Source organism: Bombina bombina, chromosome 5, assembly GCF_027579735.1.
Source record: "Bombina bombina isolate aBomBom1 chromosome 5, aBomBom1.pri, whole genome shotgun sequence".
In the NCBI taxonomy this organism is placed as follows: Eukaryota; Metazoa; Chordata; class Amphibia; order Anura; family Bombinatoridae; genus Bombina; species Bombina bombina.
Genome location: NC_069503.1, coordinates 356664518 through 356691151, shown reverse-complemented (window position 1 = coordinate 356691151; position 26634 = coordinate 356664518). Strand labels below are relative to the sequence as shown.

Sequence of the window (26634 nt, the reverse complement as noted above, 5' to 3'; positions counted from 1 at the left end):
TCTGATGTTTTAAATTGGAATTAGATAGGGTAAATTGTGGCTATAGAACTGATTGTACTGTTTGAAGGTTAGTAGCTCAGATTCTGATATCCTACTGTAGTATTTTAATGAAATTCAATTGTGAATAAGGTTAACAAATAAGGTAAACTTTTATGATCTTTGCATAGCATATTTTAATAATTTAAACGTGAATAGTATTGATTCATATCTGGCTTCCTACAAATATATTTCAATGTGTCTATAAATATTAACTAATAAAAAAGAATTTAGGAATTTACATTAATTTTATTGTTTTGGTATATGCATTTTTATTGGGGTTTATTTTAAAGAATAATTATTAAAAATATTGTGGTATAACCCGGCCATATACTGAAAGCAGACCATAACTCCAGCCAGAGCCCGACGGGCCTGAACAGAAAAAGCTGAAGCCATAGCATTCAAGCGAATAAACTGCCTAATAGCAGCACAGATAAAAGAATTAACAACCCTCAAAGCCGTAAATCTTTTAAGGAGTCACGCCTAAAGGTAGTTTCTAAAGTATCCGCGGAAACAGCCACCGCCGGTTGAAACAAATATTCTGTATGTTGAAACATCTTTCTAAAGAGAGTTTCCATCTTTTATCCATGGGCTCTTCAAAAGAAGAACTATCATCAAGCGGGATAGTAGTACGTTTAGCAAGGGTGAAGATAACCCCATCCCATTTAGGGATGGAACCTCACAACTCCATTGAGAGTCCAGGACCGGGGACAATTTGTTAAAGTGAGAAGAGGGGGGGAAAGGAATCCAATCCTGTCCCATTCATTCATAATAATGTTTTCCATCTAACAGGAGCAGGGAAGGATAAGGTACCACCCTGTTCTCAAACTCTATCCAATTTAGGAATTAAAGGTTCATCAGGCATTTTGGCCTCTGGGACCTCTGAATTCACCAAAAACTTCCTTTAGAAGAAAGCACAAAATCCTAAACTAAAGCTGGAGGTTTAGAGGCAGCAGACTCCGACCCAGTATGGGTCATGCTCGGATAACCCTCAGTTAAATCCAATAAACTATCTGCTGTATACGGGTAAGGAGGCAATATGGAACCTTTTGCTTGCTCTTAGCAGGGCGAGGTAAAGCATTAAAGGCCGCAGACACCCCCCTCTGAACTGCGCAGTAACGTCTGGTGAAAAAGGCCCCCTCCAGAAGGAGGATTAGCAATGCTATGGGAAAACTGCATGTGTAGAGATATAAGAATATAGGATACGCACCTCACTGGACGACAACTCCTCAGAGGTGGACGGCTCCGTGGTATCAAACATGTTTGATATTATCACAATATCAAGGCATATGGAACATAATTGAGAGGGCGGAACTAAGGCCTCAGCCATATAAAACAGGAATTACTCATTAGGAATAGAGGAAGTGCCCTCTAAAGTAACAGAATCCTCCATCGCTAGTGCAATAACCGGAGAACTAGAGAAATAAAATATTTTATTTTATTAAAAAAAATGTTTTACAGGTTTTCAGGAGGCTGCTGTCCAGCAGTCTCATATGCAAAACGGATGATACTCATCAGCCAAAAAGAAAGAGAGGTAGCCGTAGCTTTCTGACCCTTACGTTTCCCCGAAAAAATGATAAAATAAAGAAGACGATTAACGAAGGTCCTTGGTCGCCTGTAAGTAAAACTTTAAAGCACGGACTACATCCAAATTGTGTAGCAGGCGTTCCTTCTGAGAAGAAGGATTAGGGCACAAGGAAGGAACAACAATCTCCTGATTAATGTTCTTGTCTGAAACAATTTTAGGAAGAAAACCAAGTTTAGTACATAACACCACCTTATTTGAATGAAAAATAAGGTAAGGCGAATCATATTGTAACGGCGAAAGCTCAGACACTCCTCGAGCAGAAGAAATGGCAACAAGAAATAAAACTTTCCAAGATAACAACTTAATATCTATGGAATGCATAGGTTCAATGGAACCCCTTAAATAACGTTTAGATCTAAATTCAAACTCCATTGAGGAGCAATTAGTTGAAACACAGGCCAGACTCTAATCAGAGCCAGACAAATGGATTGAACATCTGGGACATCTGCCAGACGCAAAATAGATAAAGCAGAGATCTGACCCTTTAGGGAACTCGCTGATAAACCCTTCTCTAATACTTCCTGGAGAAAAGACAAAATCCTGGGAATCCTACCTCTACTCCATGAGTAACCCTTGAATTCACACCAATAAAGATATTTAAGTCCTATCTTATGGTAAATCTTCCTAGTTACAGGCTTACATGCCTGAATCAAGGTATCTATGACCGAATCAGAGAAAACTCGCTTGTATAGGATCAAGCGTCCACTTTTCAAACAGTCAGCTTCAGAGAAACTAGATTTGGGTGGAAGAAGGGACCCTGAATAAGAAGGTCCTTTCTCAACAGAAGTGTCCAAGGTGGCAGAGATGACATGTCCACCAGATCGGCATACCAAATCCTGCAAGGCCACGCAGAAGCGAGGAGAATCACTGATGCCTTCTCCCATTTGAAAAGAACAATCACCCGGAAAAAAGCGCAAACGGGGGAAAAGATATTCTAGGCTGAAGGACCAAAGAACTGGCAAGGCAGCTATCAGCTCGGACTGGGGCCCTGGACCTGTATCTAGAGCCTGGCAGTCTGACAAGATGCCATGAGATCCAACTCCGGCCAACCCCATTTAAAAATCAAGTTGGAGAATAATCCCGGATGGAGTTCCCACTCTCCCGGATGAAAAGTCTGTCTACTCAGAAAACCGTTTCCCAAGTGTCCACCCCTGGGATATGGATCGCTGACATATAGCAAGAATGAGCCTCTGCCCACTGGATAATCTTGGCTACCTCAGCCATCGTTAAGGAACTCCTCGTTCCTCCCTGATGATTGATGTAAGACCGTCGCTATGTTGTCCACCTGAAAACTGAAGAAACTGGGCCGAAGCCAACTGAGGCTAGACCAGAAGAGCCTTGAAGGTCACTCTCAGTTCCAGGATGTTTATAAAAAGAACAGACTCTGCTGAGTCCACACTCTGCTAAATCATGTTCCCTGAGATACATGATCCAGAGACAACCACCATAGAAGAGTCTCCCATGTCTCCTGATCCAGAGTTAATTGAGGAGACAAGTCTGCATAGCCTCCGTTCCATTGCCTGAGTATGCTTAACTGCATAGGTCTGAGGTGGAACGAACAAACAGAATTTTAAGGGTCTCAAGGCGCTGCTCATTCTATCAATCTTGGAAGGATGAAAGGCTGAGTGGACCTCACCAGAAATATAATCTGCAACCCTTGGGTTGTTACAGAGCTCAGCCACAGTGCCTTAGCATGCAGAGCGATCTGTCCGGCTACTGTCCATTGCCGTCACCATCAACCCGATTACCTCTATGTACTGAGCCACTGAAAGCTGAGAAGTGGACTGAAGGACTAGACCAGCATCGATAGACCTTGATTTCCTGACCTCAGTCAGAAAAATCCTCATTGATATGGAATTTGTCATGATTCCCAAGAAAGCTATCCTTGTGCTTGGGACTATGTAACACTTCTCAAAAGTCACCTTCCATCCGTGAGATCACGGGAAGTATAACACCATGTCCGTGGAAATCTTGCTTGCTGTAAGGATGACGCCTGGACTAGGATATCAGCCAGATAGGGTGCCACTGCAATGCCCGGTAACTGAAGCACCGCTGACAGCGACCCCAGAGCCTCCGCGAGAACGCGGAACTGGGGCAAGACCGAAAGGAAAGACCACGAACAGGAAGTGTTTGTCCAGAAAGGCAAACCCTAGAACTTGAGACGAATCTCGAAACGGCACATGAAGGTACTTGTCCTTTAATCCACCGATGTAATAAATTGACCCTCTAGGATCAAGGGAGGAATGGAACAAATTAATAGGTTCCATCTTGAAGGACAGTACACTACTTAAAAAATGGTCTGAAAATTCACAACCCAATCGGTAACCCAATCGGTATAAAACCCCCCCCCCCAGATCCTGTACCAGTATTAGAACTGAAACAATAACTCCCAGGTCTTAGAGGTCACCGACACAGTGGAAGGACGTCTCTCCTTTTGTCTGATCTTCAGACAACCTTGAAAGCAGAGCCTGCCTCTGAGGGGAAAATATTTGAGCTTGAAACCAAACTTAAACGAAAACGGAAAGTCAGCCCCCTACAAGAACCAATCCCGGACTGAGGCATGTTCTCCATGCTGTCTTTGATTCAACAGCAGGCTATGTTTCTATTTTTTCTTTTTTTATAATTTTCGTCAAGCCAGGTCCCAACAATGTCTGCTCCTGGCAAGGAATCAACAAAAGCTTAGTTTTAGAGCATATATCCGTAAAAAAAGGCCCTAACCATAAGGTTCCAAGAGCTGGAACAGAGCCACCTATGCTCCCAGTTTGATAACTGGAAGGGAAGAAATTGAAAGAAAGGAATTTTTTTCCAGTCCTGGATTTTATCCAGGGAAGCTACTGACTTAATAGCATTCCACCACGCATCAAACCAATATGCCGTCACACTAATGACGGTAGCAAAGTACACAGATGGTTGCCATTGTAAACCCTGGTGTGTGTCCCATTACTAAATTTTGTCCATAAGACTATCCTCTAAGGGTATAGAAGAACTTGTAGTGATTTAGTTGAAACTACTCCTTCCCCCCTAGGGAATGTCGTCCAAGTTTTCAAGCCAGGCTTGCTAACCACTAGGCCACAACACCGTCTTGTAAATATAGGGAATGTCAAAGGTACTAATTCCATTTGAAACTGAGTTTCTCAGTAACATGCAGGAACCTTTTAGAATAGCAACTCCTCTAGCAAAGCCCCCTGTTTTTTTTTAATTTTTATTCCTGGTGGAAAAATATATAATGCATCATAACCCCGAGTGGAATGTGAAGGAAGCGCAGGGCACTGCATGTGGGCCATAAAATTTTGACGGAAACTATAGGAGAAATTTGTGGCCATTGTTAACAGACTCCCAACAGCAATTGCCGTAGAGGGAGTAGGTTCAAAGAGAGAAGATAAAATTGAATAAATTGTAATAAATATTTAATACATTTTTCACATGGGAAACGATACAGTTCATTTAAATCTGAAAAGTAACTCTATTCTTGTGTGCGTTCGTTTCATCCTTCGTCACAAGGGATGAATTAAAGGGACATAATACTCATATGCTAAATCACTTGAAACTGATGCAGTATAACTGTAAAAAGCTGACAGGAAAATATCACCTGAGCATCTCTATGTAAAAAAGGAAGATATTTTACCTCACAATCTCCTCAGCTCAGCAGAGTAAGTTCTGTGTAAAAAGTTATACTCAGCTGCTCCCAGCTGCAGGTAAAAATAAAAAAAAAATGAAGAAATGAACAGCAGCATATCAGCATCAGCAGTGCTGAGGCCATGAACTCTTACTGTGATCTCATGAGATTTGACTTAACTCTCATGAGATTTCATAGTAAGCTTCCTTTACCTGATTGGTGAAATAATATGAGAGTTCACGATGCTCATCCCCTAAGATGTCCCAGGACAGACACACTATAATGCTGCTTAGAAATCCTTTACAATGGGAGGTGGATACTGAGGAACTTTTGAGGTAAAATATCTTTCTTTTTTACATAGAGATGTTCAGGTGATATTTTCTAGTCAGCTTTTTACAGCTATGCGGCATCACTTTCAAGTGTTTAAACATTTGGGTATTATGGCCCTTTAACAAATAAACAGCTGAAATTAATTTATTACAATGTACACAGAACAAAACGTTACTGTCTCTTTAAATCTTAAAGTAACTTATTTTTGTGTGCTTTGTACCATCCTACGTCCCAAAGGGTGAATTAATAAACAGCAGCAATTCCTTCAATAAAATTTACACAGAAAAAGTGTTACTGTCTCTTTAAATTTGAAAACAACGTCTTATTTCTGTTGTGCAGAAACCATCCAATAAGAATGTTAATATTGTTGTAAATAGACATTGTTATGTACATCAAAAAAACAATGTCTTGTGTAACAATACCAAATGAAATCTGCAAGGAACTGCAGAGCACTGCCTGTGGATCATAAAATTATTTTGGACACTAAAGGAGAAAATTGCGGCATGGATTGACCGGTGTCACCAGACTCCTAACAGCAATCGCTTTAGAAGGAGCATATATAATAAAAAAAATTGACACATAAAAAACAGTACTGTTTCACTAAATGTTAAAATAACATTCACCGAGATTCCGAGTTTTGTGGTAACAAGGGTGCCTTGCTAACGAGCATTTGTTTTTCAACGCTCCCTTAAGACAACGCTGGTATTACAGGTTTTTTTTAAACCCGGAGTTAGCCACAAAAAAGTGAGCGTAGAGCAAAATTTAGCTCTACATCTCACTGTAATACCAGCGCTGCTAACGGTAGCGGTGAGCTGGCTAAACGTACTCGTGCACGATTTCCCCATAGGAATCAATGGGGCAGATTGGGCTGAAAAAAACACCTGCAAAAAAGCAGCGTTCAGCTCCTAACGCAGCCCCATTGATTCCTATGGGAAAATACTTTTTATGCCTACACCTAACACCCTAATATGAACCCAGAGTCTAAACACCCCTAATCTTACACTTATTAACACCTAAATCTGCCGCCCCCGACATCGTTGCCACCTACATTATATTATTAACCCTTAATCTGCCGCTCCAGACACACTGCCGCCACCTACATTATACTTTGAACCCCTAATCTGATGCCCCCAACATCGCCGAACCCTACGTTATATTTATTAACCCCTAATCTGCCCCCCCAACGTCGCCGCAACCTACCTACAATTATTAACCCCTAATCTGATGCCCCCATCGTTGCTGCTACTATATTAAATTTATTAACCCCTAAACCTAAGTCTAACCCTAACACCCCCTAACTTAAATATAATTAAAATAAATGTAAAGAAAATAACTACAATTAAATTAATTAATCCTATTTAAAACTAAATACTTACCGATAAAATAAACCCTAAGCTAGCTACAATATAACTAATAGTTACATTGTAGCTATTTTAGGATTTATATTTATTTTACAGGCAAATTTGTATTTATTTTAACTAGGTACAATAGTTATTAAATAGTTATTAACTATTTAATAACTTCCTAGTTAAAAACAGAATTTATGTTTACCTGATAAATTACTTTCTCCAACGGTGTGTCCGGTCCACGGCGTCATCCTTACTTGTGGGATATTCTCTTCCCCAACAGGAAATGGCAAAGAGCCAGCAAAGCTGGTCACATGATCCCTCCTAGGCTCCGCCTACCCCAGTCATTCGACCGACGTTAAGGAGGAATATTTGCATAGGAGAAACCATATGATACCGTGGTGACTGTAGTTAAAGAAAAAAAAAAAATTATCAGACCTGATTAAAAAACCAGGGCGGGCCGTGGACCGGACACACCGTTGGAGAAAGTAATTTATCAGGTAAACATAAATTCTGTTTTCTCCAACATAGGTGTGTCCGGTCCACGGCGTCATCCTTACTTGTGGGAACCAATACCAAAGCTTTAGGACACGGATGAAGGGAGGGAGCAAATCAGGTCACCTAAATGGAAGGCACCACGGCTTGCAAAACCTTTCTCCCAAAAATAGCCTCAGAAGAAGCAAAAGTATCAAACTTGTAAAATTTGGTAAAAGAGTGCAGTGAAGACCAAGTCGCTGCCCTACATATCTGATCAACAGAAGCCTCGTTCTTGAAGGCCCATGTGGAAGCCACAGCCCTAGTGGAAGGAGCTGTGATCCTCTCAGGAGGCTGCCGTCCGGCAGTCTCGTAAGCCAATCTGATGATGCTTTTAATCCAAAAAGAGAGAGAGGTAGAAGTTGCTTTTTGACCTCTCCTTTTACCAGAATAAACAACAAACAAGGAAGATGTTTGTCTAAAATCCTTTGTAGCATCTAAATAGAATTTTAGAGCGCGAACAACATCCAAATTGTGCAACAAACGTTCCTTCTTCGAAACTGGTTTCGGACACAGAGAAGGCACGACTATCTCCTGGTTAATGTTTTTGTTAGAAACAACTTTTGGAAGAAAACCAGGTTAGTACGTAAAACCACCTTATCTGCATGGAACACCAGATAAGGAGGAGAACACTGCAGAGCAGATAATTTCTGAAACTCTTCTAGTAGAAGAAATTGCCACCAAAAACAAAACTTTCCAAGATAATAACTTAATATCAACGGAATGTAAGGGTTCAAATGGAACCCCCTGAAGAACTGAAAGAACTAAGTTGAGACTCCAAGGAGGAGTCAAAGGTTTGTAAACAGGCTTGATTCTAACCAGAGCCTGAACAAAGGCTTGAACATCTGGCACAGCTGCCAGCTTTTTGTGAAGTAACACAGACAAGGCAGAAATCTGTCCCATCAAGGAACTTGCAGATAATCCTTCTTCCAATCCTTCTCGAAGGAAGGATAGACTCTTAGGAATCTTAACCTTGTCCCAAGGGAATCCTTTAGATTCACACCAACAGATATATTTTTTCCAAATTTTGTGGTAAATTTTTCTAGTTACAGGCTTTCTGGCCTGAACAAGAGTATCAATAACAGAATCTGAGAACCCTCGCTTTGATAAGATCAAGCGTTCAATCTCCAAGCAGTCAGCTGGAGTGGGACCAGATTCGGATGTTCGAACGGACCTTGAACAAGAAGGTCTCGTCTCAAAGGTAGCTTCCATGGTGGAGCCGATGACATATTCACCAGATCTGCATACCAAGTCCTGCGCGGCCACGCAGGAGCTATCAAGATCACCGACGCCCTCTCCTGATTGATCCTGGCTACCAGCCTGGGGATGAGAGGAAACGGCGGGAATACATAGGCTAGTTTGAAGGTCCAAGGTGCTACTAGTGCATCTACTAGAGTCGCCTTGGGATCCCTGGATCTGGACCCGTAGCAAGGAACCTTGAAGTTCTGACGAGAGGCCATCAGATCCATGTCTGGAATGCCCCACAGTTGAGTGATTTGGGCAAAGATTTCCGGATGGAGTTCCCACTCCCCCGGATGCAATGTCTGACGACTCAGAAAATCCGCTTCCCAATTTTCCACTCCTGGGATGTGGATTGCAGACAGGTGGCAGGAGCGAATCTCCGCCCATTGAATGATTCTGGTCACTTCTTCCATCGCCAGGGAACTCCTTGTTCCCCCCTGATGGTTGATGTACGCAACAGTTGTCATGTTGTCTGATTGAAACCGTATGAACTTGGCCCTCGCTAGCTGAGGCCAAGCCTTGAGAGCATTGAATATCGCTCTCAGTTCCAGAATATTTATCGGTAGAAGAGATTCTTCCCGAGACCAAAGACCCTGAGCTTTCAGGGATCCCCAGACCGCGCCCCAGCCCATCAGACTGGCGTCGGTCGTGACAATGACCCACTCTGGTCTGCGGGAGGTCACCCCTTGTGACAGGTTGTCCAGGGACAGCCACCAACGGAGTGAGTCTCTGGTCCTCTGATTTACTTGTATCTTCGGAGACAAGTCTGTATAGTCCCCATTCCACTGACTGAGCATACACAGTTGTAATGGTCTTAGATGAATGCGCGCAAAAGGAACTATGTCCATTGCCGCTACCATCAAACCTATCACTTCCATGCACTGCGCTATGGAAGGAAGAGGAACGGAATGAAGTATCCGACAAGAGTTTAGAAGTTTTGTCTTTCTGGTCTCTGTCAGAAAAATCCTAATTTCTAAGGAGTCTATTATTGTTCCCAAGAAGGGAACTCTTGTCGACGGAGATAGAGAACTCTTTTCCACGTTCACTTTCCATCCGTGAGATCTGAGAAAGGCCAGGACTATGTCCGTGTGAGCCTTTGCTTGAGGAAGGGACGACGCTTGAATCAGAATGTCGTCCAAGTAAGGTACTACAGCAATGCCCCTTGGTCTTAGCACCGCCAGAAGGGACCCTAGTACCTTTGAGAAAATCCTTGGAGCAGTGGCTAATCCGAAAGGAAGCGCCACGAACTGGTAATGTTTGTCCAGGAATGCGAACCTTAGGAACCGATGATGTTCCTTGTGGACAGGAATATGTAGATACGCATCCTTTAAATCCACCGTGGTCAAGAATTGACCTTCCTGGATGGAAGGATTGTTCGAATGGTTTCCATTTTGGACGATGGAACCTTGAGAAACTTGTTTAGGATCTTGAGATCTAAGATTGGTCTGAACGTTCCCTCTTTTTTGGGAACTACGAACAGATTGGAGTGGAACCCCATCCCTCGTTCTCTTAATGGAACAGGATGAATCACTTCCAGAAGATAACCTTGGGAGACTATTTCTAGCGCCCAAGGATCCAGAACATCTCTTGCCCAAGCCTGAGTGAAGAGAGAGAGTCTGCCCCCCACCAAATCCGGTCCCGGATCGGGGGCCCGCATCTCATGCTGTCTTGGGAGCAGTGGCAGGTTTCTTGGCCTGCTTTCCTTTGTTCCAGCCTTGCATAGGTCTCCAGGCTGGATTGGCTTGAGAAGTATTACCCTCCTGCTTAGAGGACGTAGCACTTGGGGCTGGTCCGTTTCTGCGAAAGGGACGAAAATTAGGTTTATTTTTGGTCTTTAAAGACCTATCCTGAGGAAGGGCGTGGCCCTTGCCCCCAGTGATATCAGAGATAATCTCTTTCAAGTCAGGGCCAAACAGTGTTTTCCCCCTTGAAAGGAATGTCAAGCAATTTGTTCTTGGAAGACGCATCCGCTGACCAAGATTTTAACCAAAGCGCTCTGCGCGCCACAATAGCAAACCCAGAATTTTTCGCCGCTAACCTAGCCAATTGCAAGGTGGCGTCTAGGGTGAAAGAATTAGCCAATTTAAGAGCACGAATTCTGTCCATAATCTCCTCATAAGAAGAAGAATTACTAATAATCGCCTTTTCTAGCTCATCGAACCAGAAACACGCGGCTGTAGTGACAGGGACAATGCATGCAATTGGTTGTAGAAGGTAACCTTGCTGAACAAACATCTTTTTTAGCAAACCTTCTAATTTTTTATCCATAGGATCTTGGAAAGCACAACTATCTTCTATGGGTATAGTGGCGCGCTTGTTTAGAGTAGAAACCGCCCCCTCGACCTTGGGGACTGTCTGCCATAAGTCCTTTCTGGGGTCGATTATAGGAAACAATTTTTTAAATATGGGGGGAGGTACGAAAGGTATACCGGGCCTGTCCCATTCTTTATTAACAATGTACGCCACCCGCTTGGATATAGGAAAAGCTTTGGGGGGCCCCGGGGCCTCTAGGAACTTGTCCATTTTACATAGTGTTTCTGGAATGACCAGATAATCACAATCATCCAAATTGGATAACACCTCCTTAAGCAGAGCGCGGAGATGTTCCAACTTAAATTTAAAAGTAATCACATCAGGTTCAGCTTGTTGAGAAATTTTTCCTGAATCTGAAATTTCTCCCTCAGACAAAACCTCCCTGGCCCCCTCAGACTGGTGTAGGGGCCCTTCAGAAACAATATCATCAGCGTCCTCATGCTCTTCAGTATTTTCTAAAACAGAGCAGTCGCGCTTTCGCTGATAAGTGGGCATATTGGCTAAAATGTTTTTGATAGAATTATCCATTACAGCCGTTAATTGTTGTATAGTAAGGAGTATTGGCGCGCTAGATGTACTAGGGGCCTCCTGTATGGGCAAGACTGGTGTAGACGAAGGAGGGGATGATGCAGTACCATGCTTACTCCCCTCACTTGAGGAATCATCTTGGGCATCATTTTTACTAAATTTTTTATGACATAAATCACATCTATTTAAATGAGAAGGAACCTTGGCTTCTCCACAGTCAGAACACAATCTATCTGGTAGTTCAGACATGTTAAACAGGCATAAACTTGATAACAAAGCACAAAAAACGTTTTAAAATAAAACCGTTACTGTCACTTTAAATTTTAAACTGAACACACTTTATTACTGCAATTGCGAAAAAGTATGAAGGAATTGTTCAAAATTCACCAAAATTTTCACCACAGTGTCTTAAAGCCTTAAAAGTATTGCACACCAAATTTGGAAGCTTTAACCCTTAAAATAACGGAGCCGTTTTTTATATTTAACCCCTTTACAGTCCCTGGAATCTGCTTTGCTGAGACCCAACCAAGCCCAAAGGGGAATACGATACCAAATGATGCCTTCAGAAAGACTTTTCTATGTATCAGAGCTCCACACACATGCAGCTGCATGCCATGCTGTTCTCAAAAACAAGTGCGCCATACCGGCGCGAAAATGAGGCTCTGACTATGATTAGGGAAAGCCCCTATAGAATAAAGTGTCTAAAACAGTGCCTGCCGATATTATTTTACAAAAAATACCCAGATTAAATGATTCCTCAAGGCTAAATATGTGTAAATATGATCGATTTAGCCCAGAAAATGTCTACAGTCTTAATAAACCCTTGTGAAGCCCTTATTTACTGTCTGAATAAAAATGGCTTACCGGATCCCATAGGGAAAAATGACAGCTTCCAGCATTACATCGTCTTGTTAGAATGTGTCATACCTCAAGCAGCAAAAGACTGCTCACTGTTCCCCCAACTGAAGTTAATTCCTCTCAAACAGTCCTGTGTGGAACAGCCATGGATTTTAGTAACGGTTGCTAAAATCATTTTCCTCATACAAACAGAAATCTTCATCTCTTTTCTGTTTCAGAGTAAATAGTACATACCAGCACTATTTTAAAATAACAAACTCTTGATTGAATAATAAAAACTACAGTTAAACACTAAAAAACTCTAAGCCATCTCCGTGGAGATGTTGCCTGTACAACGGCAAAGAGAATGACTGGGGTAGGCGGAGCCTAGGAGGGATCATGTGACCAGCTTTGCTGGCTCTTTGCCATTTCCTGTTGGGGAAGAGAATATCCCACAAGTAAGGATGACGCCGTGGACCGGACACACCTATGTTGGAGAAATAAAGACAAATATACCTGTAAAATAAACCCTAACCTAAGTTACAATTACACCTAACACTACACTATCATTAAATTAATTACCTAAACTAACTACAATTAAATACAATTAAATTAAATAAAGTGCAAAAAAACCCAAACACTAAATTACAGAAAATAAAAAAATAATTACAAGAATTTTAAACTAATTACACCTAATCTGATCCCCCTAATAAAATAAATAAGCCCCCCAAAATAATAAAATTCCCTACCCTATACTAAATTACAAATAGCCCTTAAAGGGCTTTTTGCAGGGCATTGCCCCAAAGTAATCAGCTCTTTTACCCGTAAAAAAAAAAAAAAGACAATATCACCCCAACATTAAAACCCACCACCCACACACCCAACCCTACTCTAAAACCCACACAATCCCCCCTTAATAAAACCTAACACTACCCCCTTGTAGATCACCCTACCTTGAGCCGTCTTCACCCAGCCGGGCACAAGTGGTCCTCCAGAGGGGCAGAAGTCTTCATCTGATCCGGGCAGAAGAGGATCTCCAGACGGGCAGTCTCCCGGTTGGCATATTTTATTGTTAAAACCGCCAGGAATAAAATAACACTGATTCCATCCAGACCCAGTGTCTGTATAACATAGCTCAAAAAGACACCACAGTCCCATCACAATAAGGAGCCCAATCTTTATCTTAGCCCTTGACATGTGATTGTATGTAATGTAGTGCTCACTTTGTTCTGAAAGTATGATATCCCCAGAAATAATAAAGTTAGCACTTACCTTGAATGCTGTGCGACAGCATGGCAGTCCAGCAGGTGTAAGAGGTCCTCTCCCTCCCATAGCCCTGTGGAATAAGATAAGACTGAGTTAAATGTGCTTAGGCTATCTGGATTAGGGCAGCAAATATGTATAGGAGGCGCAGTGAGAATTATGTCCCACCAGTTCCTATTGCTTTAAAGCCACCAAATGCTCTACTGTAGAGACTGATCTGGTCTAGGCTACACCCTAACGCAAAGTAGCACTCTCTGGCACTACTTGAAAAATAATAAACTCTTGATTGAAGAATCTATAACTAACACCTCACTTTACCTCTTCCTATCACTAACACAGGCAAAGAGAATGACTGGAGTGGGAGGGAAGGGAGGAGCTATATATACAGCTCTGCTGTGGTGCTCTTTGCCTCCTCCTACTGACCAGGAGGCGTAATCCCACAAGTAAGGATGAAATCCGTGGACTCATCGTGTCTTTAAAAAGAAACAGCGATTTATGACTCCTCTCTGATAGACACCCGGTCAGGAAAAAGGGAATGAATCACATGGTGCACAATGCAGGACCGCCCCTGCTATGAGAAAGCACGCCAAGCTTGTAAGCTGCATGGCTCTCAAAGTGAAAGTGAAACCTGTATATTCCATAACAGCCTATGAGCCCATAACATCTCACACATAAAAGCAGCATAAAATCAAACAAACATATAAGATTATTATTCCCCCCTGTTCAATAAACCCCCATAAGGAGATATTAACCCTTGATTCTATACAGATAAAAGGAGTCAGACTGTGACCCTGTGTTCTTGCGTTATCATACATGTATAAAATATGAAACGAATTTACCAGAATCTACGCCCAGTAACAGAGACACGGCCCTTCAAGTGTGACAGATAGTAGCATCGCTTCTGACATGGATTCGAGTGAAGAAGGCAAGGCAGCGAAACTTGTCAATGCTGATTGCCTATGGAGATGTGAATATAAGTTGGGATGGTTTTCGCAGAAATACTCTCCCTGCATCTCCGGACTCTAACTTTCATCCATGCTCTCACTGAGAAGCTGATAGGACTACTTAAAACTCCAGTCCCATCTCGAAGAGTACTACCCTCCATAAGAGACTACTCTGAAATCTTCTAACACTTCTCTGCCAATCTCCTGTGACGAAAGGCAAAGAATGACAGGGGTTATGAGGAAGTTGGGGAGGTATTTAAGCCTTTGGCTGGGATGTCTTTGCCTCCTCCTGGTGGCCAGGTTCAGTATTTCCCACACGTAAGGAATGCAGCTGTGGACTCTTCCCATATTAAGATGGAAATGAGAAACTTTTTTAAAATTGCATGCTACTGAATCACAAAATAAAAATGTTAGATTTCATGTCACTTTAAGGTGTAATTTATCAACCTGTACGCATGTCTCAAATGTGTGTTACCACAAATATAATATTACAATGACATTTACAAAAATTGTTTTTGTCCACCAACCGATCATGAGAACAAAAACAAAAAATAATGCCCCAAAAGAGCCAGGTCTGTCATTTAATACTTCTTAAGTGGGTGTTACCCAATTCCTGCTCATAAGCCTAATCTCATTGGTGAATTGGTTTCTAGTGTGAGTAAATAAAACCAATTAAGATAGTAGGCAAAATAAAAAGAACTTACAGTGAGAAGTTTGGTTGTGATGCCAGCATCCACAACAGCTTTGTGCATGCCACGCAATATCTCCAATTCTGGTGCAGCTATGAATACAACATATGGCATAAATTCAGACGTTCGAAGGATTTTTAATGCCTGTGAAATTCAAAAAATCATATTAAATATTAAAAAAAAAACAGCATAAAAAAACACAATATATCAGAGTTCTTATAGTACAAGATAATGGTGCATATCACAAAAAAACAATTAACGATTTAAGGAATCAGTTCAATACTATTCATAATCAAACTTTCAGATTGTGCTGTAGATAGTAAAATGGTCTGTGATAAAAAATAGGAGTCTGAATATTTCCAATATGCTGCATTGGAAAGTGTGCAATAGATTCCCTTCTCTTCTGTATCCATATAATCTATGAATTGAAAATAAAACTATAATTTATGCTTACCTGATAAATTAATTTCTTTCACGGTGGTGAGAGTCCACAAGGCATTACTCCTGGCAATTCCACTCCTAGCCACCATAGGAGGCAAAGATTCCCAAAATTCCAAGAGCACTTAAAACCCTCCCACCTCAATGGTAAACTAGTCTGACATATAACCAAGCAAGAAGAAGAAGGAAAGGTAGGAAAGGACAAGAGCAAGAAAAATGGAACAGGTAAAAAAAAAAGGAGGTGCAAACTTGAACTGCTGCCAGAAAAAAATATAGTTAAAAAATTAGTCAAAAATGGTAGGGTATCATTGACTCTCACCACCATGAAAAAACAGAATTTATGCTTACCTGATAAATTACTTTCTCTTGTGATGGATCAAGTCCACGGATTCATCCTTTACTTGTGGGATATTCTCCTTCCCAACAGGAAGTGGCAAAGAGAGCACACAGCAGAGCTGTCCATATAGCTCCCCCTCTAGCTCCACCCCCCAGTCATTCGACCGAAGGTTAGGAAGAAAAAGGAGAAACCATAGGGTGCAGTGGTGACTGTAGTTTAAACAAAAACACTACCTGACTTAATAGCCAGGGCGGGCCGTGGACTCGATACGTCACAAGAGAAAGTAATTTATCAGGTAAGCATAAATTCTGTTTTCTCTTGTAAGATGTATCGAGTCCACGGATTCATCCTTTACTTGTGGGATACCAATACCAAATCTTTAGAAAACGGATGAAGGGAGGGAACAAGACAGGTACCTTAAACGGAAGGCACCACTGCTTGTAAAACCTTTCTCCCAAAAATAGCCTCCGAAGAAGCAAAAGTATCGAATTTGTAAAATTTGGAAAAAGTATGCAGCGAAGACCAAGTCGCTGCCTTACAAATCTGTTCAACAGAAGCCTCATTTTTAAAAGTCCATGTGGAAGCCACTGCTCTGGTAGAATGAGCAGTAAACGTTTCGGGAGGCTGCTGGCCAGCAGTCTCATAGGCCAAACGGATGATGCTTTTCAGCCAAAAGGAAAGAGGTAGCAGTCGCCTTCTGACCTCTCCTCTTACCAGAATAGATACAAACAATGAAGGTGTTTGTCTGAAATCCTTAGTTGCTTGTAAATAAAACTTTAAAGCACGAACCACATCATGATTGTGTAACAGATGTTCTTTCTTCGAAGAAGGATTAGGACACAGAGAAGGAACAACAATTTCCTGGTTAATATTCTTATTAGACACAACCTTAGGAAGAAAACCGGGTTTGGTACGCAAAACTACCTTATCTGCATGGAAAACCAGGTAAGGTGAATCACACTGTAAAGCAGATAACTCTGATATTCTTCGAGCAGAAGAGATAGCTACCAAAAACAAAACTTTCCAAGATAAAAGCTTAATATCTATGGAATGTAAAGGTTCAAACGGAACCCCTTGCAGAACTGAAATAACTAAATTCAGACTCCATGGCGGAGCAGGCTTGATTCTGACTAAAGCCTGACTAAATGTTTGAACGTCTGGTACCTCTGCCAGACGTTTGTGTAAAAGAATAGACAAATCAGATATCTGTCCTTTTAAGGAACTAGCTGATAATCCTTTCTCCAATCCTTCTTGGAGAAAAGACAATACCCTGGGAATCCTAATCTTACTCCATGAGTAACCTTTGGATTCACACCAAAAAAGATATTTTCGCCAAATCTTATGGTAGATTTTCCTGGTAACAGACTTTCTAGCCTGAATCAGGGTAACCAATAACCGACTCAGAGAAACCACACTTTGATAGAATTAGGCGTTCAATCTCCAAGCAGTCAGACGCAGAGAAATTAGATTTGGATGCTTGAAAGGACCTTGTATTAGAAGCCTCACTGGTAGTGTCCATGGTGGGACAGGTGACATGTCCACTAGGTCTGCATACCAGATCCTGCGTGGCCACGCAGGCGCTATCAGAACCACCGAAGCCCTCTCCTGCTTGATTCTGGCAACCAGACGAGGGAGGAGAGGAAACGGTGAAAAACATAGGCCAGATTGAAGGACCAAGGCGCTGCTAGAGCATCTATCAGCACCGCCTGGGGATCCCGGGACCTGGACCCGTAAAGAGGAAGTTTGGTGTTCTGACAGGACGCCATCAGATCCAATTCTGGAGTGCCCCATAGCTGAGTCAGCTGGGCAAATACCTCCGGGTGGAGTTCCCACTCCCCCGGGTGAAAAGTCTGACGACTTAGAAAATCCGCCTCCCAGTTGTCTACTCCTGGGATGTGAATTGCTGAGAGATGGCAGGAGTGATCCTCCGCCAACCTGATTATTTTGGTTACCTCCGTCATTGCTAGGGAGCTCCTTGTTCCCCCTTGATGATTGACGTAAGCTACAGTCGTGATGTTGTCTGACTGAAGTCTGATGAATTTGGCCGCAGCTAGCTGAGGCCATGCCTGAAGCGCGTTGAATATCACCCTCAGTTCCAGAATGTTTATCGGGAGAAGAGCTTCTTCCCGAGACCATAAGCCCTGAGCTTTCAGGGAGTCCCAGACTGCACCCCAGCCCAACAGACTGGCGTCGGTCGTTACGATGATCCACTCTGGTCTGCGGAAACACATTCCCTGAGACAGGTGATCCTGTGACAACCACCAGAGAAGAGAATCTCTGGTCCCCTGGTCCAGCTGTATTTGAGGAGACAAATCTGCATAATCCCCATTCCACTGTTTGAGCATGCATAGTTGCAGTGGTCTGAGGTGTATCCGTGCAAAAGGGACTATGTCCATTACCGCTACCATTAGTCCGATTGTCTCCATGCACTGAGCTACAGATGGCCGAGGAATGGAATGAAGGACTCGGCAAGTGGTTAAGAGTTTTAACTTTCTGACCTCCGTCAGAAATATTTTCATATCTACCGAGTCTATCAGAGTTCCTAGGAAGGAAACTCTTGTGAGGGGGGAGAGAGAACTCTTTTTGAGGTTCACCTCCCACCCGTGAGACCTCAGAAAGGCCAATACGATTTCCGTGTGAGACTTGGCTCTTTGGAAAGTCGACACCTGAATTAAGATGTCGTCTAGATAAGGCACCACTGCTATGCCCCGCGGTCTTAGAACCGCCAGGAGGGACCCTAGCACCTTTGTGAAAATTCTGGGAGCAGTGGCCAACCCAAAAGGAAGAGCCACAAACTGGTAATGCTTGTCCAGAAAGGCGAACCTGAGAAACTGGTGATGATCTTTGTGGATAGGAATGTGCAGATACGTATCCTTTAAATCCACGGTGGTCATATATTAACCCTCCTGGATCATTGGTAAGATTGTCCGAATGGTCTCCATCTTGAATTATGGGACTCTGAGGAATTTGTTTAGAATTTTGAGATCCAGGATTGGTCTGAAAGTTCCTTCTCTCTTTGGAACCACAAACAGGTTTGAGTAAAAACCCAACCCTTGTTCCACAATTGGAACTGGGTGGATCACTCCCATTGTATGTAGGTCTTCTACACAGTGTAAGAACGCCTCTTTCTTTGTCTGGTCTGAAGACAGACGAGAAATGTGGAACATTCCCCTTGGAGGGGAGTCCTTGAATTCTAGAAGATATCCCTGGGATACAATCTCTAAGGCCCAGGGATCGTGTACATCTCTTGCCCAGGCCTGAGCGAAGAGAGTCTGCCCCCTACTAGATCCGGTCCCGGATCTGGGGCTACCCCATCATGCTGTCTTGGAGGCAGCTGCAGGCTTCTTGGCCTGTTTACCCTTGTTCCAGCCCTGGTAAGGTTTCCAGGCTGCCCTGGGTTGTGAAGCGTTACCCTCTTGCTTTGCAGCAGGGGAGGATGAAGCGAGACCGCTCCTGAAATTCCGAAAGGAACAAAAATTATTTTGTTTGTTCTTTGTCTTGAAGGACTTGTCCTGGGGGAAAGCATGGCCTTTTCCCCCAGTGATTTCTGAAATAATCTCTTTCAATTCATGCCAAGAGGGTCTTTCCTGAATTCTTTGCCGCTAACTTAGATAGTTGGAAAGCGGCATCTGTGATAAAAGAATTAGCCAGCTTAAGAGCCTTAATTCTGTCCATAATGTCCTCATATGAGGTCTCCATCTGGAGCGCATCTTCCAGCGCCTCGAACCAGAAAGCAGCTGCAGTGGTTACAGGAACAATGCACGCAATAGGTTGGAGAAGAAAACCTTGTTGAACAAAAATTCTCTTAAGTAAACCCTCTAATTTTTTATCCATAGGGTCTTTAAAAGCACAACTGTCTTCCATTGGTATAGTTGTGCGTTTAGCAAGTGAAGAAACAGCCCCCTCCACCTTAGGGACCGTCTGCCACGAGTCCCGCATGGGGTTAGATATGGGGAACATTTTCTTAAAAACAGGAGGGGGAACGAAGGGAATACCTGGTCTATCCCACTCCCTAGTAACACTATCCGCAATCCTCTTAGGGACCGGGAACACATCAGTGTAAACAGGAACTTCTAGGTACTTTTCCATTTTACACAATTTCTCTGGAACCACCATAGGGTCGCAGTCATCCAGAGTAACTAATACCTCCCTGAGCAATAAGCGGAGGTGTTCTAGTTTAAATTTAAAAACCAACGTATTTGAATCTGTCTGAGGAGAAACCTTTCCTGAATCGGAAATTTCTTCCTCAGACAGCACTTCAGAGTGTTGTGAGGGTATATCGGATACGGCTACTAAAGCGTCATAATGCTCATTATCAGCTATCACGCTTTGCAGGTAACACAGGCAGTTTAGATAAGAACACTGAGAGGGTATTATTCATAACTGCCGCCAAGTCTTGCAAGGTAAAAGAGTTAGACACACTAGAGGTGCTAGGCGTCGATTGAGCGGGCATAACTGGTTGTGACACTTGGGGAGAGGTTGACGGGCTAACCTCGTTACCTTCTGTCTGAGAATCATCTTGGGCCACATTTTTAAGTGCAACAATATGTTCTTTAAAGTGTATAGACATATCAGAACAAGTGGGACACATTCTGAGAGGGGGTTCCACCATGGCTTCTAAACACATTGAACAAGGATTTTCCTTGGTGTCAGACATGTTTAACAGACTAGTAGTAATACAAACAGGCTTGGAAATTACTTTAATCAAGTAAAAACACACTTTGAAAAAAACGTTACTGTGCCTTTAAGAGATAAAAAAGGCAAACAATTTTGCAAAACAGTGAAAAAATGCAGCAAACTTTTCGAAATTTTTACAGTATGTACCTAAAGCATTAGTAAGATTGCACCACTAGCAATAAAAACGATTAACCCCTTAATGCCCAAACCGGATCGACAGTAAGCCACAAAAAGATGGTTAAAGAAACTTCAGCACCTTGCCACAGCTCTGCTGTGGCCCTATCTGCCCTTAGGAACCAGATTTGTGGGAAAAAAAGCTTCTTATAGGCCCTCAAACTGCAGCAGGACCCTCCATGTGAAACAGCCTGAACTTCTAGTCAAAATAACTGTGCATCTGAGGCACGAAATTAGGCCCCTCCCACCTCACTCCGGTGCTTGTGAGGCCTAAAGAAACACTCCCAAGTGTTTTAGTAATAGCCATGTGGATAACAACCCCTAAAAGAAACCCAAAGGAACCTTCAAAGTGTCTCAAAAAACGATATTTTCAATAAAAACCGTTTGCCCTGAAGTAGTGTCAACCAGCATAAACTAGCCCTGTTATATAAGCTTGAAATTCCATACTTAGTCTCTGAATACAGCTTACCCTTCCCTCATGGGGATATTAAAAGTCTTTTCTAGCATTATCACAGTCTTGTCTAGAAATAACTGACTGAACATACCTTATTGCAGCCTAACCTGCAAACCGTTCCCCCCAACTGAAGTTCTCTTGTACTCCTCAGTCCTGTGTGGGAACAGCAGTGGATTTTAGTTACAACATGCTAAAATCATCTTCCTCCCTGCAGAAATCTTCATCTCCCTTCTGCTAGAGAGTAAATAGTACACACCGGTACCATTTAAAATAACAAACTCTTGCTTGTAGAAAATAAAAACTACAATTCTAACACCACATTTACGTTACCCTTCCGATTGCTTAGAGCCGGCAAAGAGAATGACTGGGGGGTGGAGCTAGAGGGGGGAGCTATATGGACAGCTCTGCTGTGTGCTCTCTTTGCCACTTCCTGTTGGGAAGGAGAATATCCCACAAGTAAAGGATGAATCCGTGGACTCGATACATCTTACAAGAGAAAAATGAATTTATCATCAGGTAAGCATAATATATACTTTTCTTTCATATTTTTTTTTTTAAACCTAATGTCAAGAAACTTGTTCTTGAAGGACTTTCCTACCAAAAGCTGCTTCAGAAGAAGCAAAAACATTAAAATGGTAGAATTTGGTAAAGGTATGTAAAGAAGACCAAGTAGCTGCCTTGCAAATTTGATCAACAGACACCTCATTCTTAAAAGCCAAGGAACTAGAATACATTTATGAGGAGGCTGTCCCACTTCCACGTAAGTCTTACAAATCAAAAGCTTCAGGCAGGAAGCTAACAAAACATCTGTTGCTTTTTTGACCAGGAAAAATGAAGAAACAAACTAGATCTAAAATCCTTATTGCCTGCAAATAGAATTTCAAAGCTCTTACAACTTCCAAAATTAATAAGAAGACTCTACTTAGAATTATTTGGATTAGGACAAAAACAAAATTTATGCTTACCTGATAAATTTCTTTCTTTTGCGATGTTCCGAGTCCATGGATTCATCCTAACTTGTGGGATATTGTCCTTCCTGACAGGAAGTAGCAAAGAGAGCACCACAGCAGAGCTGTCTATATAGCTCCCCCCTTAACTCTACCTTCCAGTCATTCGACCGAAGGCCAAGGAAGAAAAGGAGAAACTATAAGGTGCAGAGGTGACTGAAGTTTACATAAAAAAATACTCTCTCTCTTGAATAGACAGGGCGGGCCGTGGACTCGGTACATCGCAAAAGAAAGACATTTATCAGGTAAGCATAAATTTTGTTTTCTTTTGCATGATGTACCGAGTCCACGGATTCATTCTAACTTGTGGGATACCAATACCAAAGCTTTAGGACACGGATGAAGAGAGGGACAAGACAGGAACCTAAACGGAAGGCACCACTGCTTGCAAATCCTTTCTCCCAAAAATAACCTTCGAAGAAGCAAAAGTATCAAATTTATAACATTTTGAAAAGGCATGAAGCGACGACCAAGTCGCAGCCTTACAAGTATGTTCAACAGAAGCATCATTTTTAAAAAGCCCATGTGGAAGCTACCGCTCTAGTAGAATGAGCTGTAATCCTTTCAGGAGGCTGCTGTCCAGCAGTCTCATAAGCCAAAAGGATGATGCTTTTCAGCCAAAAGGAAAGAGAAGTTGCCGCAGCCTTTTGACCCCTACGCATTCCAGAATAGACAACAAACAAAGAAGATGTTTGACGAAAATCTTTGGTTGCCTGCAAATAAAATTTCAAAGCACGAACCACGTCCAAGTTGTGCAAAAGACATTCCTTCTTACAAGAAGGATTAGGACACAGAGAAGGAACAACAATTGCAGGCTTGGTTTGCAAAAACACCTTATCAGCATGGAACACATGATAAGGAGAGTCACATTGTAATGCAGATAGTTCAGAAACTCTTCGAGCTGAAGAGATAGCAACTAGGAACAAAACTTTCCAATATAAAAGCTTAATATCTATGGAATGCATGGGTTAAAACGGAACCCCCTGAAGAACTCTAAGAACTAAATTTAGACTCCATGGCGGAGCAATAGTTTTAAACACAAGCTTAATTCTAACTAAAGCCTGACAAAAGCCCGAACGTCTGGAACATCTGCCAGACGCTTGTGCAACAAAATAGACAGAGCAGATATCTGTCCCTTTAGGGAACTAGCTGATAATCCTTTCTCCAATCCCTCTTGGAGAAAAGACAAAATCCTAGGAATCCTGATTTTACTCCAGGAGAAGCCTTTGGATTTGCACCAAAAAAGATATTTACGCCATATCTTATGATAAATTTTCCTGGTAACAGGCTTTCGAGCCTGAATCAAGGTATATATGACTGACTCAGAGAAACCCTGCTTTGATAGAATCAAGCGTTCAATCTCCAAGCAGTCAGTTGCAGAGAAATTAGATTTGGATGCTTGAATGGCCCTTGAATCAGAAGGTCCTGTCTCAATGGCAGAGACCATGGTGGAAGGGATGACATGTCCACCAGGTCTGCATACCAAGTCCTGCATGGCCATGCAGGCGCTATCAAAATCACTGATGCTCTTTCCTGTTTGATTCTGGCAATTATACGTGGAAGGAGAGGGAAAGGTGGAAACACATAAGCCAGGTTGAACGACCAGGGTACTGCTAGAGCATCTATCAGTACAGCCTGAGGATCCCTTGACTTGGAGCCGTAACGAGGAAGTTTGGCGTTCTGATGAGACGCCATCAGATCCAACTCTGGTGTGCCCCATAGCCGAACCAGCTGAGCAAACACCTCCGGATGGAGTTCCCACTCCCCCCCGGATGAAAAGTCTGACGACTTAGAAAATCTGCCTCCCAGTTCTCTACACCTGGGATATAGATCGCTGACAGATGGCAAGAGTGAGCCTCTGCCCATTGGATTATCCTTGAGACCTCTATCATCGCTAAGGAACTCTTTGTTCCACCCTGATGATTGATATAAGCCACAGTCGTGATGTTGTCCGACTTAAACCTGATGAATCTGGCCGAAGTCAGCTGAGGCCATGCCTGGAGAGCATTGAATATCGCTCTTAATTCCAGAATATTTATCGGTAGGAGAGCCTCCTCCCGAGTCCACAAACCCTGAGCTTTCAGGGAATTCCAGACTGCACCTCAGCCCAGAAGACTGGCGTCTGTTGTCACTATAACCTATTCTGGCCTGCGGAAACACATTCCCTGGGACAGATGATCCTGTGACAACCACCAAAGAAGAGAGTCTCTGGTCTCTTGATCCAGATTTATCTGAGGAGATAAATCCACATAATCCCCATTCAACTGATTGAGCATGCATAGTTGCAGTGGTCTGAGATGTAAGCGAGCAAACAGAACTATGTCCATTGCCGCTACCATTAGTCCGATTACCTCCATACACTGAGCCACTGACGGCCGAGGAATGGAATGAAGAGCTCGGCAGGTGGACAAAATCTTTGATTTCCTGACCTCCGTCAGAAATATTTTCATGTCCACCGAGTCTATCAGAGTCCCTAGAAATGGAACTCTTGTGAAGGGGGAAAGAGAACTCTTTTTTACGTTCACTTTCCACCCGTGAGACCTTAGAAAGGCCAACACTAAGTCCGTGTGAGACTTGGCTAGTTGGAAGGACGACGCTTGAATTAGAATGTCGTCTAGATAAGGCGCCACTGCTATGCCTCGTGGCCTTACAACCACCAGAAGGGACCCTAGCACCTTTGTGAAGATTTGCGGCGCCATGGCCAACCCGAAAAGGAAGAGCCACAAACTGATAATACTTGTCCAGAAAGGCGAACCTGAGGAACTGGTGATGATCTTTGTGAATAGGAATGTGCAGATACGCATCCTTTAAGTCCACGGTGGTCATATATTGACCCTCCTGGATCAATGGTAAGATAGTCCGAATGGTCTCCATCTTGTAAAGATGGAACTCTTAGGAATTGGTTTAGGATCTTGAGATCCAGAATTGGTCTGAAAGTTCCCTCCTTTTTGGGAACTATAAACAGATTGGAGTAGAACCCCTGCCCCTGTTCTGCTTTTGGAATTGGTCAGATCACTCCCATGGTAAAAAGGTCTTCTACACAGCGTAAGAATGCCTCTCTTTTTGTCGGGTTTACAGACAATTGAGAAAGATGGAACCTCCCCCTTGGAGGTGAATCCTTTAAATCTAGAAGGTATCCCTGGGTTACAATTTCTACTGCCCAGGAATCCTTAAAGGATTACTTTCTGTTATAATTTTTAAGCTAAACAACTAACATATTAAAGTTAATAAACATTAATTAAAACCTACTGACCTATATTTTCTCCAAAATGAAGTTTCATAACGTTCTAAAAGTTATATCGTTTATTCGCCGATGATGTCACGTTATCCTGCCCACTATTTTCAGCACTGCATGTTCAAAATACTTAAACCAATAACTTTGTGTTTAAAGTGCCATTTTGAAACCTAGGTATTGTAAACGGATTGGTACAGAGCAAAGGATACCCATAGAGTGGGTTTGGAAAACAATTACATTTGCAGACAAGATTTCTGATATACGGTAGAGATATGTTAATGAAATGCTATTGATAAAAAGCGTATTTGGGGTAGTTAGTTAGTAACAGGCATAGAAAATATTTACTTACAGTGGCCCTTTAACGTCTCTTGCCCAGGCCTGAGCAAAGAGAGAGAGAGTCTGCCCCCTACTAGATCCGGTCCCGGATCGGGGGCTACCCCTTCATGCTGACTTAGTGGCAGCAGCAGGCTTTTTGGCCTGTTTACCCTTGTTCCAAGCCTGATTAGGTCTCCAGGTTGGCTTGGATTGAGCAAAGTTCCCCTCTTGCTTTGCAGCAGGGGAAGAGGTAGAGGGACCACTCTTGAAGTTTCTAAAGGAACGAAAATTATTTTGTTTGGTCCTTGTCTTATTTGACTTATCCTGAGGGAGGGTATGACCCTTCCCTCCAGTAATGTCTGAAATGATCTCTTTCAATGCAGGCCCGAATAGGGTCTTACCTTTGAAAGGGATGGACAAAAGCTTAGATTTAGATGACACATCAGCTGACCAGGACTTAAGCCATAACGCTCTACGCGCTAAAATGGCAAAACCTGAACTCTTAGCCGCTAATTTAGCAAGATGAAAAGCGGCGTCTGTAATAAAAGAATTAGCCAACTTAACAGCCTTAATTCTGTCCAAAATATCATCTAGTGGGGTCTCCATCTGAAGAGCCTCTTCTAGAGCCTCAAACCAAAAGGCAGCTGCAGTGGTTACAGGAACAATGCATGCTATAAGTTGAAGAAGAAAACCTTGATGAACAAAAAATTTCTTTAGGAGACCCTCTAATT

At 42.6% G+C, this 26634-nt stretch overlaps 1 protein-coding gene across 1 annotated transcript in view; it reads right to left on the bottom strand.

The window, feature by feature from the left end:
• Positions 1–26634, bottom strand: part of PALS2 (protein associated with LIN7 2, MAGUK p55 family member) — a 455393-nt gene that overhangs the window by 15021 nt on the left and 413738 nt on the right. Inside the window, exon 11 of the mRNA XM_053714151.1 lies at positions 15282–15410. Within this exon, the coding sequence (XP_053570126.1) occupies positions 15282–15410 (129 nt within the window). The remainder of the gene's footprint in view (positions 1–15281; positions 15411–26634) is intronic.